Source organism: Plasmodium sp. gorilla clade G2 (genome assembly GCF_900097015.1).
Source record: "Plasmodium sp. gorilla clade G2 genome assembly, chromosome: 5".
Classification (NCBI taxonomy): domain Eukaryota; phylum Apicomplexa; class Aconoidasida; order Haemosporida; family Plasmodiidae; genus Plasmodium; species Plasmodium adleri (nom. inval.).
In genome coordinates, this window is record NC_041697.1 from 1,027,650 (window position 1) to 1,042,500 (window position 14,851).

Genomic DNA, 14,851 nt, shown 5'->3' on the forward strand with positions numbered 1-14,851 from the left:
TTTATGAATGTTAAAATATATACAGAGAAAAAAAAAAAAAAAAAAAAAAAAAACACACATATATATATATATATATATATATATATTAAGATGTCAAATTAGTCATCCTCGAAACAAGCCATTTTGAAAAAAAAAAAAAAAAAAAAAAAAAAAATATATACATATATAAATATATATATATATATTTATCATATTTTAAGTGTTTACTCCCTTCCCTTTTTATAATCTATTTTATATGCTATTGCTTCATATGGGTAGTTATTTCATCTGTTGTGCAGGATATAGTTTTTCTCTTATATAACAATAAGACAGCAATATTGTAATCACTACATCCTCCATAAAAATCGATGGAAGAGAATTTATGAGTGCTGACTTTATCATCATCCATTTTTAACCACAAGGAATCATTTGCATTTTTATTTTTTTTATTATTTGATTCATTTTCATCTAACTTACAATTTGAATTAATAAATTTTTTCATTTTTTTCCAAGCAATATAATGACCACTTTCTTCATTTCTTCCTTTATGTGTGATTACAGATATAAGTTCATATTCTCCTGTAGGTAATTCAATGTGTTCTTCTTCTTTTGTTTGATTTGTATGCTCGTTTACATTAGGGTTATCATTTGAGTTATTTTTATTGGATTGATTGTCATTATTATTTTCTTGTATATTTTTCTCATTTTTCTTTTGACCATCTGAAGAGGTTTCTTTATCTTTTCTTTTCATAATGACATCTCTTGCAATTTTTAATTCATCTTTAATTTTTTCTGAACAGAAATCATACATATCAAAAGTATCAGGAAATGAAACTTTTCTGCATATTTTGGCTGTAACAACAGATACAGCACTATTAGATTCTACAATTTTTTTTGATTCAAATCGTAAAAAATGTACAATTAAATAAGGAGGTAAAGAATTAATTTCTGACTTTTTTTCATATATACATTCTTTATTATCATCATTTCTATTTTTTCGTATTTTCTCTTGTAATGATAAACGTATTCCTTCATGTAGATGATTTACTGGTGTATTAGATGTACCCATATAACATATTAGTTTATTATTAAATTCTTGTGTAGTTTCAACAATATTATTATTAGATATATCATTTGTGTTAGCATCATTTTGATTTTGATTATTATCATTATTATTATTATCATTATTAATGACAATATTTTTATTTTGTATTTCTTCCTTTTTTTCATCTTTATTTTCTCTTTGTTCATATTCTTCGACAGTTTCCAAAAATTTGATATTACTAACAATTTGAAAAGAAAATAATTTATCAATAATTTTATTATCTGTTTGTTCATTTAAACAAGTTAAAATAGCATTCATACATTCCTCAGCATCTTGTTGAGCATATTGCTTAGTTCTTAAATTTACACTTTTAAATTTTGGATATACATCTCTAAAAGATTTTAACAAAGCCATAGGAACATATGGTTCTGATGATTTCTCAAATGATTGAGAAAATTGTATAAATGAATCAAATAATATATCTTTATTTGTTTTTATTAATTTATTTTCTTTTGTCTTGTAATTTCTAAGAAAGTCTCCTAAATCATCAAATGATGTTAAGAATTGTAATACAGCATTAAAATAACATGTATTTCCAAGATTTACTATTCCCTGTTCTTCAAATATAATATTTTCCTTTGTATGAAGTTTTTGTTTTTCTTCATTCGATAAATCTTCTTCAAATATTATATCCTTTGGTTTCTCAATTAAAGCTTCTGCCGAACCTACAAGCATAAATTTATCGTTTTCTTTTATGTTCAATAAAGACAAATCAACATCATCTTTTAATAATCCCTTGTACATTAATTTTTGTTTTTCAGGTGGAACATTCGTCAGTTGCCTAGCAAAAAAAAAGAAAAAAAAAAAAAAAAAAAATTATAAAATTATAAAATGAATAATAGAGATATTAAAGAATATAAATAAATATACATATATATATATATATATATATATATATATATATATATTTTTAATTTTTATTTATTTAATACCACAACTGAGTTTTTAATAATATAAGCGGCTCAGATATATCAAGCTCTATGTTATTGAAAACCTGATTTTTCCATTTTACCGTTATGTTAACGTATGTCATTTTTTTTTTTTTTTTTTTTTTTTTTTTTTTTTTTCTTAAAAATTAATATGCATTCACAAATATTACAAATGAAACAATAAAAAAATAAGAGTATATTAAAAATACGTAATAATATCAATAATATTAATAATGTTAATAATATAAATAATATTTAATAAAGGAGAAAAAATAATAAAATAAAGGAAAATATTTAAAGAATTAATTTATTAACAATATATAAATATATATATATATATATATATATTAATAATATTATTTTGTATTCTAAGATTATATATATTTTGTAATTATCATATATTTTATTTTCCCATTTATAATATATACAAAGGGGAAATATATATATAATATATATATTTATATATATTCATAATTTAATTTATCTTTTTTTTATTTTTTATAAGAGTGACATAATATATATAAATATATATAAATACATATATTTATTTATATAAAATTACATAAAATATATTTGAAGGAAAAATATATTTTTTTTTTTTTGTATTTAGAAAAAAAATAATAAACATAAATATATGTTTAATTAATTTATATATTAAAAATGTAATATATATAAAAATATATACATAAAAATATATAAATAAAATCATAAACATATATATATATATATATATATATATATATCCTTTTTTACATATATTAATATTTTTACACACGTATATATATATGAGATGTTAATTTTTTTTTTTTTACTATATTATAAAATAAAAACAATATTGACATAATATAAATATTAAAATAACAAGTTGATTGTTCTAGATTAAAGCTGTATATTTAAAAAAAAATTAAAATGAATAGTATATTAAAGTCTAATGAATAAAAGATATATTATCCTTTGAATATTATAATTTATAAATATTTCATAAATAAAAAAAAAAAAAAAAAAAAAAAAAAAGGTAGACAAAATTGTAGTAAATAAATAAAAATATATACAATATATATATGTATGTATGTATTTTTTTGGTTGAGAAATTATATAGTTATTGATTAAAATTAAAGGAATATAATATTTTCATCATGTATATTATATATATGAAGCACAAAAAAAGGTTATATATTCCATATAAAATAAATATATTTATTAACATATATATATATATATGTTTAATTTGTTTCATCCATTGTTCAAAAATAATTATATATCATACAATTTTAATAGGCATTAAAAAAAAAAAAAAAAAATATAGTTTTAATACATTATTTTATAATTTAATTTCCTTTTATATCATTTACACTATGTTAATATTTCTGCATATTTTTCTAAAACTAAAATTGTGTGTTCCCACTGAGAACAAAAAGAGTTATCATTTGTGCACACAGTCCATTGGTCTTTCCATGTATGAATATTAATAGATCCTTCTGATAATATTGGTTCGATAGTAAAAATTTGTCCTTTTTTCATACGTTGATTATTATGACTATTAGGATAATGATGTTCAATAAGTGGATACATATGCATATGTGTTCCTATGAAATGACCACAAAAATCTTTTATTACATTAAATCCATTTTTATTTGCATGTTCAGTTATAACTCTTCCTATTTCTGAAAATCTTTGACCATCTCTACATATAGATATTGCTTTATATAAGCATTCTTTACTCACATCGATCAATTTTTTATGTCTTTCTGATATATCTCCTATACCTACTGTACCTGCACAATCACCAAAAACACCATCCAAAAAAACGGTACAATCGTAAGTTATAATATCTCCACTTTGGAGTTTTCTTAAATTGGGTATACCATGACATACAACTATAAGGCAAAAAAATTAAATATAAATGAATAAATATATAAATAAATATATGAATATATAAATATAAATAAATATATAAATATATATATATATATATTTATATATATATGTAATAATGTTGATTTACCTTCGTTTGGAGACGCACATACAGTTTTTGGAAATCCATGAAAATTTAGCCCCGCAGGATATGCATTATTTTTTATATAAAAATCATATGCCATATTATCGATTATATCTGTTGTTATACCTTCTTTTGAATTTTCTAAACATAACTTTAAACATTCAGAAGCTAAGGTACAAGCCTTTTTCATCTTTTCTATATACTTGTCATCCTTAATTTCATAATGAATATTCGAATTTTCCACTATTCCAGTTTTAGCATAACTTGGGCATTTTATATGTTCAGGTACTTTTTGGCTAGCTGTTACATCATATTTGCCTTAACGGTCAGAAAAAAAAAAAAATAAATAAATAAATAAATACACCCAATATATATACATATATATATATTATTAAATATTCAAATAAACATAATTGTTTAATACAATATAAAAAAAAATATGGATAATCCTTTATTTATTATAATTTATTATGCTTTAATAAGATAGGAATAAAGTCATAATATGTTAAGACAATTTTAATAAATCAGATATTTCTTATAAATGAGATGTCATAGTAATAATAATAAAAAGATAAAAAAAAAAAAAAAGGAAAATATGTTATTCCTGAATATGCAAATATAATGTAGTTATCGCATATATATATATATATATATATATATATATATATAATAAATTTTGTTATTTTTCTTTCTTTTTTTTTTTTTTTTTCACACTTAATTGTAATATTATAATTATAAGCATTATTGTAATTTATTATAAATGAATTTAAAAATATTTATTTAAGAATATATATTACAAATTAATATATAGTATTTTTTTTTTTTTTTTAATATATTGTATATGTTTTAAAATAATGTTGTTATAATAATATATAAAAGAAAGTTTTAAAAATATATATTAATAGAATTATAGAAATGTAAATGTAAATATATATATCATGTTGGTATTCCTTTTAGTTACCATCTTGTAAGGTTGGTTTAAATGTTTTAGGTTCAGGAGCTTTAGATTTATTTAATTTTGGTGTTAAGATATATGTATGTTGAAATTTTCCTTTTTTTGGAAAGGTATTTAAAATTTTCAACATAAAATTTTTATTTAAAAAAGACATTTTGAAATAATTTTTTGCTCATTTCTTTTTATTTTACATTTTTATTTTGTAATGAAATCATTTCGAATAATATAAAGATGAGAAATTAATTTCTTTTTTTTTGATATTATCTTTTTTAAATTATATTTCCCTATAAATCCATTGTCATTACAATATGTTTATTACTATATAATAATATTTCACATGTAGAAATAAAAAAAAATATATACATATTGATATGAAAAACATATATGTTTATTATTTTAATAAAAACATATTAATATATTATATATATATATATTTCATTTTTATAATTTTTTTTTAATATATAATTTTGATATATCTTTTTTTTTTTTTTTTTTTTTTGTAGGTTATAATTTTTTTTGACCCTTCAAGTGAAATATATATTATATGACTAAAGAAAGAAAAGAAAAATATATATATAGTTATAATATATTTAATATGATTGATTATATATTATACATATAAATATAATATATATATATATATATATATATATATATATATATATATTTTGTTTTATACCATATTTTATTATATATACATAAAATATATTATGATAATATATAAATATATATATAATAAAAAAATAAAAATATATATATAATAATATATATAAATATATTAATAATATTATATATATATAAATATAATATAATATGTACTAATAATTATAATATATATAATAAATATTCATAATCTATGTTAAATTATTTCTGTGTTCGTATTATATTTTATTATATATTTTATATATATGTAAAGAAAAAAAATAATTTATATATTATATTATTATAATATATTATTATATATAGTTATATTATTATATAAAAAAATATATATTGAAATATATAATATATATATAATTAATAATATTTTTTAATTATAAATTTCTTTTAATATAAAATAATAAAAATAATATATATAAAATAATTATTATATATATATATATAAATATATATTTATTTATTTTATGATGTTTTTTTTTAAAACATTATTTTTTTCACTTCTTTTATAATAAATGTAATTATAATAATTTTATATAAACAGTAGTTAATTTAAAAAAAATTATTTTATATAATAACTTTAAAATTAATCACCTTCTTCCTTTTTTATAAATATATTTTTTAATATATTAATTTTATTTTTATTTTAAAAGTACGTTTTAAGATTTTCTTAATATATAATATTCTTTAATAAAAAGAAAAAAAAAAAAAAAAAACGAAGCCCAATAAAAAAAAAAAAATAAAATAAAGTACAAAATATAAAATAAGTAAAAAATAAAATAAAAGTATAAAAAAGCAAATAAAAACAAAAAAGAACAAATTCCGTAAAAATACAATTTTGTATATAAAATAATAAATATTATTTTAATATTTTAATTATTATATAAAATAAAGAAATATATGAATAAATAAATAAATATTTATTTATATATATATATATATTAAAGGAACAAAAACAAAGAAATTCATATTTAGTTATAATATTATTTTATGAAAATTCAATAATTATATTGAAGCAAAAAAAAAAAAAAAAAAATTTCAAGAATCAGAAGTATTAAAACTACCCTAAATCATTTTTCAGATCAAGCAATATTATAATAATATAATATTATAATATTATAATCTTTTTGTATCTTTACCCAATTTTTACAGATATATCTATATATTTTATAAAGCCCCAAGGGATGCCTATAGGAATACAAAACGTTTTTTTAAATAGTTATTTTTCATATAAAAATAAAAATATATGTAACATGACCTTAAAATACAAAATGTATTTTCAAAAAAAAGAGAAAGAAAAAATGTTCTGACATTTACTAATATATTTACATTTATTTGAGGTTTTTTTTAAATTTTTAAGGGAATGATATAATCCCCCCGCCCCCCTCAAAAAAAAAAAAAAAAAAAAAAAAAAAAAAAACTTTATTAGATTTATATCATATTTTCACACAATAATTTTATCTAAGGATCATATCTTCAGAATATTTAATACAAGAAATATAACCATTAATAAAATATTGAAAATAATAATATAAATTATTGTCTATATAATAAAAAATGTTGCTTTAACAGAAATATATATATATCTATATATATTTAATGAAAAATATATATACATATATATATATTTATATATATATATAATATGAATATTTTAGGATATATATATTAAGGAGATTTAATACAAGTTATTAATTACCAGTTATATATTGAAGTCCCTTTTTTTTTTTTTTTTTTTTTTTTTATTTAAATAATTTTTTTTTTTTATTTTTACCCCTTATATGAATGAATAAGGACTAAATTATTGTTTATAAAAAAATATGTTTGATTATATTTACTTATAGATAGTATTCAAATACGTTGATACATTTATATTAAGTTTATCATATTTATTTAAGTTGTTATATGTTAATATAATACAGAAAATAATATTTTTATGATCATAAATTGTTTACGCAGGAATCCAGAATATAATTCACACTATTTTATAGGTGTAACATAAATAAATAAATAAATAAATAAATAAATAAATAAATAAATAAATAAATAAATACAGTACCCTTCCGAAGTAACGTGTAAAAATATATTTATATATTGAAATACTTATATAGCAGAATAAGTATATTATATGTTATTTATCTCTTTGTGTTTTTGTATTAAGATCAACATATATATATATATATATATATATATATATATATATAGATTTCTTATTTTTTTTTTTTTTTTTTTTTTTTTTTTTTTTTGGTTAAATGAATGATTATTGCGAATACAAAAAAAATAATAAAAAAAAAAAATTCAGGAAAAAATCAGAAATATTTAATGAATCCAATGGAACAAATGATACATATGCTGCTGAAGAATTATCTTACGATGAGGAGACCATCGTAATTAATTTTAATGAAGTTATAGAAAATGTTGAAGATATAAGATATTCTAACGAACATGAAAATGTAATAGACAAAGATTTACAGGACAATCTTTATGATCGAGATAATATTTTTTTAAATATATGTTTATGTCATTTTGAAAATATGAACTCTAAAGTTGTCCTTCGTTTTTTGGCTGATTGTTCATCATTTATATGTGCAGTATGCTTATGGGGAGTATTAGATGATATATTTCATATAATATCAAATAATAGTTATTACATTAAACTTTTCTATTATTTCCTATTTAGCATAATTTTTACAATTCTTATGTGTGCAGTTAATATATACTCTTCAAAATATACACACAGAAATAATTGCATATATAATGAAAATGAAAGCCAACTATAGTTTTAATCCGTAATACGAAAAGAAAACAAAACAAGAAAAGAAAAAAAAAAAAAAAAAAAAAAAAAAAAATATGAACAAGTCAGAATTTTTGTTCTATTTTTTTTTTTTTTTAACTTGAATTTTTTTTTTTTTTTTTTTTTTTCCTCATTTGAGGCTTTTAAATACAAAAGAATTAAAATTTAGTTTTTTAATTTTTATGTTTTCCTTTTTTTTTTTTTTTTTTCTTTCCTCTTTTAAACATATAAATATGTATATTCTATATAATTTTGTTCACAATATTTCGTTTATTACATTTTTTTTTTTTTATTTATATAGTTTATAAAATTTGGTTTGTTTCATATATTTAAATATGTGTATATATAGATACACTTTGAAGTGAATGATTTTTTAGCTAGTTATATTAAATGAACTATTATGAATTTTATATAAAATTAAAGAATTAGATAATAAAAAAATTAAACAATTCAATAAAATATATACAAATGTATATATATATATATATATATATGTAAGTATGTTCAAAAAAGGAGATACGCTGATAAAAATTGTTCAAGTCATATTTTTTGCATATCAATAAAGAGATATTAATTTTTTCTTTAATATATATATAATTATAGAAAATTTTCTCATATATAATTATATATATATTATATTCTTATAGATAATATGAAATGGTCAATTTTTTATGCGAAAATATATATTATACGTATATATATATATATAAATATAATATATATATGTTTTTATTTTGTATATTTCATATAATACTCATAAATATAAAAATAAATGCTGAAAAAATTATACTTCCAACATAATACAAACCGTACCTAAATATTTTGTCAAGTTTTTCTTTTATTATTTTATATTGCAGTAATATTATACTATATGAAATAACTTTATATAAACATATTCTTACCTACATAATTAAATAAATATACATATATATATATATATATATATATATATATATATATATATAGTTAACTTCTCATTTTAAGAAAAAAGTACAAAATAATATTTTCCATGGGATTGTATTTCAAAAAAAATAAATAAAAAATTAAATATCATAATTTATAATATATATATTAAATATAATATATATATTTTCATTTTATTGTAGAAATTTTTATTTAAGATTAAAATAAATTTTGTGTGATCATATTATCATGCAATTTTAAATATATATATAATAATAATAGTAAAATAATATAAATATTTATAAAAGCAAAATATTTTTATAGGTATGTAATGAAATATATTATATTAATAGATATATATAATATAATCTATATATGTACTTTATATATATGTAGCATTATTATATATATATTATATATGTAATAATAATGCTACTTTTTTTTAATACATATATTTTAAAATATCTACTTGAATATATTTTTATAGTGAAAAGAAAAAAAAGAACATTTAATATATATTTTTATATAAAATAAAAAAATAGGATTATATATATATTATTTTATTTTATATTTTTTTTTTTTTTTTTCTTTTTTTTTTTTAATTGCTGAATAAATATTTTTTTTTTTAAGATTAAAAATATATTTATCATTAAAATTTTTTATAAATTATAAAAAAATTTGCATTTATATATGTAACAGTTTTATGACATTTATAATTAATTTATTTTTGATAACATATAAAGATAAATCTTCAAATTATTATATAGCAATAAAAAAAGAATATATTGTAAGAGAAACGAAAATAAGAAATTAAATAAATATAAATATATATAGATTATAGAACTATATTATACAAAATGATAGATGAGAAAAAAGGTAAGAAAATATATTAAATGAATATATATATATATATATATATATATATATATATAACATATATATGTATATAATATATAAATATATATATATATATATATTTACCATAATATTTATTTTATTTTGTTTTACATATTGTAAAAAAAAAAAAAAATTTCATATATATATATATTTTTATTTATTATTTGTTTTATTTGTAGTTGAAGACTTAAAACAGTTTGTGACACTTTGTCAAGAAGACCCATCCATTTTATTGAAACCAGAATTGGGATTCTTTAAAACATTCATTGAAAGTTTTGGAGGTAAGGTTGGTAAAGACAAAGAATTTTTTGAGAAGAGTGCAAGTGATGAAAGTACAGAAGAAAAATCAGAAGAAGAAGAAGCAGAGGAAGATGAAGATGATAAAGATGATGTAGAAGAAGATGAAGAAGAGGAAGAAGAAGAAGAGGAAGAGGAAGAAGATGAAAGATGTAAAGATTTTATGGTAGAAGAAACTATTGAATGCCCTCCATTAGCACCAATAGTAGATGAAGATTTATCTGATGAAGTATTAGAACAAATTAGTAATTTAAAAATAGAAGCTGCTGAACTTGTTCAAGATAATAAATTAGAAGAAGCATTAGAAAAATATAATAAAATAATTGCCTTTGGTAAGCCATCTGCTATGATATATACAAAACGTGCTTCAGTTTTGTTAAGCCTAAAAAGACCCAAAGCTTGTATAAGAGATTGCACTGAAGCCTTAAATTTAAATATCGATAGTGCTAATGCATATAAAGTTAGAGCCAAAGCTTATAGACATTTAGGTAAATGGGAATGTGCACATGCTGATATTGAACAAGGTCAAAAGATTGATTATGATGAAGACTTATGGGATATGCAAAAATTGATCGAAGAAAAATATAAAAAGATTTATGAAAAGAGAAGATCCAAAATTAATAGAGAAGAAGAAAAAAAAAGAAAAAAAAGAGAAAAGGAATTGAAAAAAAGATTAGCAGCTAGGAAAGCAGCTGAAAAGGCATATAATAAAGCTAATAATAAAAGAGAAAATTATGATTCAGATTCGTCTGATTCGTCTTATAGTGAACCTGACTTTTCTGGAGATTTCCCAGGAGGTATGCCAGGTGGAATGCCAGGAGGATTTCCAGGTGGATTTCCAGGAGGAATGCCAGGAGGAATGCCAGGAGGAATGCCAGGTGGAATGCCAGGTGGAATGCCAGGGGGAATGCCAGGTGGAATGCCAGGAGGTATGCCTGGTGGATTTCCAGGAGGAATGCCCGGTGGATTTCCAGGTGGAATGTCAGGAGGAATGCCAGGAGGAATGCCAGGTGGAATGCCCGGTGGTATGCCTGATTTAAATTCCCCTGAAATGAAAGAACTTTTTAATAACCCCCAATTTTTTCAAATGATGCAGAATATGATGAGTAATCCACAATTAATATCTAAGTATGCTAATGATCCCAAATATAAAAACTTATTTGAGAATTTAAAAAATTCAGATTTTGGTAATATGATGGGAAAAGAGAATGGAAAAAATTAATTGACATATAAGATAATTAAGTATACCCACATATATATATATATATATATATTTTTACTTTTATATTTATTTATTTAAACTATTAATTGAAAAAGGCACTGTGCTTAATAAGTAATTTCTTCTTATAAAATACACAATGTTTACACATATATATATATATATATATATATATATATATTTATATTTATATATGTTTGCATATATATAATTATTTAAACATATATTTGTAATTATTTATTTTATTCATATATTCAATTTTTTTTTTTTTTTTCTCATTCTATTAAAGAAAAAAAAAAAAAAATTTTTATTAAAAAAAAAAAAAAAAAATTCTTGAAAAAAATAAAAAAAATAAAAAAAAAAAAAAAAAAAAAAACAGTAAAAAATATAAAATATATAACAATTAGGTTAATATAATATAAAAATGAAAATAGGGTAAAATTAACTCAATTGAAATATTATTGTGTTACTTTTTCTTTTTAAAAAAATTCCTATAAATAAAAAGGGAAAAAAAAAATAATAATAATAATAAAATAAAAGGAATATAAATAAGAAATATGAAAAAATATATATATTGGTACTTATTTATTGATTTATTTATTTTATTATTACGTTAACAACGTTTGTTGAAGAACTTTTCTTTTTTTATTATTTGACGGAATGGATTCCTTAAGAACATTATTAACATCGTTTGTTGTCGATGTTTCGTTTTTTACTTTAACACATGTATTTTTGTCGAGTGTAACCAAGTAGCCATTCTCATAATACATATGTGTTTGTTTAACCTAATAAAATAAATATAAATATAAATATATATATATATATCTTATAATATAAATATTAATATTACATATATATATATATATATATAATAATTACTGTTTTAATTTCTGGTAAAACAGTTGGAGGTTTCTCATTTTCTTCAGAAGTGTTTACTTCAGTCTCTTCATCATTCGAATCTTTATAAAAAGAAAAAAAAAGAAATTAATATAAACATAAATATATATATATATATATATATATATATTATTAATAAAATATATTTAATTTTGTTTTTAATTTTGTTTTTAATTTTTTTTTTTTTTTTCAATACCATATTCGAACAACTTTGATTTGCTATCACTTTTGGAAGCTACAAAAAGAGAGGTGAAAAAAGCACAAAAAAAAAAAAAAATATATATATATACATATTATATATAAGATAATAAGTATATAATATATTATGTGTAGACATTATTGTTTATTCATTTATATATATTTTAATTATTATATGATAAATGTTATGTTCCTTATTATTATTACCTTCAAAGTTTTCATGTAACAAATCTTTGTCACTTGATTTACTGGATGAATCGACACTTTGATCATATTCAATTTCTATAATAAAAAAAAAAAATAATAATAATATAAAAAATAAACTTAATTACACTCTCTCTCTCTATATATATATATATATGTATTTATTTATTTATTTTTCTTTTTTGTGACAAGGTTAATTTTTAACATATTTTAATTCTGACCTTTTTTTATTCGCTTATTATTCAAAGCCATATTATTTTCAAAATTATTTATATGATTACTATCCGGACTATTCTCACATGCAATTTTGTTAATGTCATTATTATTTGAATCTACAGAAATATTTTCACGTTTTATTTTAAAAACATTATCTTCAAAATTCATTTTTCTTTTATGTGATATTGATGAAGATTCTAATAATTTATTTATATTATCATTACCTTTGTTATTTCCTGTATTGATTACACTAGATGTAGTTGTTTTATTATTTTCATTTACATCTTTTATATTATTTGAATAATTATCAACATTTTTTTCTTTTTCAATAAAACTATATATATTATTTTGTTTCAGATTTTTTGGTTTATCTATATTGGTGTTATTATTAGATAAGGGTTCATTCACATCATTAATTTCTTTTTTTATTTTAACGGATATAGGAGTATTGGGTTTGTTTTTATGATCTTCTTTTATATCATTTTGACTTGATTGAATAATATTAGGAGTGGCAGAATTATTTTCAAAAGGTTTAACTTTCAGATCATCTAGGATAATATCAGAAAACCTGGAAAGTTAAAAAAAAATAAATATATATATGTATATAAATAAATATAAAAATATACATATATACATATATATATATATATATATATATATATATATGTTTATATTACTGAGGAACAATTAATTGACGCTTTAAATCAGTCTTCTGGTATAACTTATTTAGCTCATTCAATTCCTTCAAATGATAAAAATATATAAAATATAATACAATTATTATATATTAAAAAAAAAATTTAAGATATCTCAAATAATTATTATGTCTATAATTTCATTACTTGTCTCCATAAGAGGGACAAATCTGATCTACTTTTATTCGATTGTATGCTGTATATTCTTATAGAGAATTTACCTTCATCTTTTTTTAACTCTATAAAGGAAAAAAAAAATATACACATATATATATATATATATATATTATACTAAGAGCTAAATTTTTCATATATTTTTTTTTGTTTTTTTTTTTTTTTATCATACCTGATATATCTTCATCATTTAATATACCACAGATATATTCAATGTTATCCTTTTTATAACCTTCTACTAGATATGTTGCTCGAAGTTCCTCTTTTCTCCTTTCAAAGTAAAACTGTATAAATCTAAAAATAAAATATACATATATATATATATATATATATATATATATATATGTACTTATTTATTTTATTTTGTTTGTATGTGTATATATATATATAATGTTGGACTATCCAGAAATGACATTAAAACAGTTATATATATATGAAGGCCCCAAAACAAAAATATAATCATATATATTTCATATTTGACATTATTTTTTTTTTTTTTTTTGTTCTTATACTTTTGAGATAAATCAGACGGTAAGTTGAGTGAATATTTTATGCTCAAGATGGTTATCTAATAAAATATTTAAAAAAATAAAATAATAAAATGATAAGTACAACTTGTATAATTTGTTAATATGATAATAAATAAATATTATTAAAGGTAAAAAAATTATGTTCCTTTATATATATATATATATATATATATATATATATATATATGTTTATATTTATATAA

General features: G+C 18.2%; 5 protein-coding genes across 5 annotated transcripts in view; 2 read left to right on the top strand and 3 right to left on the bottom strand.

The window, feature by feature from the left end:
• Window positions 1-238: 238 nt before the first annotated feature.
• Window positions 239-2,117, bottom strand: PADL01_0526200 (ubiquitin carboxyl-terminal hydrolase, putative; the record flags this gene model as incomplete). The annotated part of the gene is made up of 2 exons (XM_028685637.1): window positions 239-1,865; window positions 2,017-2,117. 2 exons carry the CDS (start codon window positions 2,115-2,117, stop codon window positions 239-241), a joined length of 1,728 nt encoding a protein of 575 aa, XP_028537116.1.
• Window positions 2,118-3,366: 1,249 nt separating this feature from the next.
• Window positions 3,367-5,121, bottom strand: PADL01_0526300 (methionine aminopeptidase 1a, putative; the record flags this gene model as incomplete). Its single annotated transcript, XM_028685638.1, has 3 exons — window positions 3,367-3,890; window positions 4,019-4,330; window positions 4,974-5,121. 3 exons carry the CDS (start codon window positions 5,119-5,121, stop codon window positions 3,367-3,369), a joined length of 984 nt encoding a protein of 327 aa, XP_028537117.1.
• Window positions 5,122-7,876: 2,755 nt separating this feature from the next.
• On the top strand, window positions 7,877-8,404 carry PADL01_0526400 (conserved Plasmodium protein, unknown function; the record flags this gene model as incomplete). Its single annotated transcript, XM_028685639.1, has 1 exon — window positions 7,877-8,404. One exon carries the CDS (start codon window positions 7,877-7,879, stop codon window positions 8,402-8,404), a length of 528 nt encoding a protein of 175 aa, XP_028537118.1.
• A 1,774-nt stretch (window positions 8,405-10,178) lies between these two features.
• Window positions 10,179-11,737, top strand: PADL01_0526500 (Hsc70-interacting protein; the record flags this gene model as incomplete). Its single annotated transcript, XM_028685640.1, has 2 exons — window positions 10,179-10,197; window positions 10,398-11,737. 2 exons carry the CDS (start codon window positions 10,179-10,181, stop codon window positions 11,735-11,737), a joined length of 1,359 nt encoding a protein of 452 aa, XP_028537119.1.
• A 463-nt stretch (window positions 11,738-12,200) lies between these two features.
• The window catches only part of PADL01_0526600 (conserved Plasmodium protein, unknown function), a gene marked incomplete at both ends in the record, with an annotated part of 2,743 nt that continues 92 nt past the window's right edge, over window positions 12,201-14,851 (bottom strand). Inside the window, 10 exons of the mRNA XM_028685641.1 lie at window positions 12,201-12,225; window positions 12,347-12,519; window positions 12,614-12,693; window positions 12,828-12,866; window positions 13,037-13,111; window positions 13,255-13,817; window positions 13,927-13,991; window positions 14,092-14,183; window positions 14,291-14,412; window positions 14,631-14,686. Of these exons, the coding sequence (XP_028537120.1) occupies window positions 12,201-12,225; window positions 12,347-12,519; window positions 12,614-12,693; window positions 12,828-12,866; window positions 13,037-13,111; window positions 13,255-13,817; window positions 13,927-13,991; window positions 14,092-14,183; window positions 14,291-14,412; window positions 14,631-14,686 (1,290 nt within the window). The remainder of the gene's footprint in view (window positions 12,226-12,346; window positions 12,520-12,613; window positions 12,694-12,827; window positions 12,867-13,036; window positions 13,112-13,254; window positions 13,818-13,926; window positions 13,992-14,091; window positions 14,184-14,290; window positions 14,413-14,630; window positions 14,687-14,851) is intronic.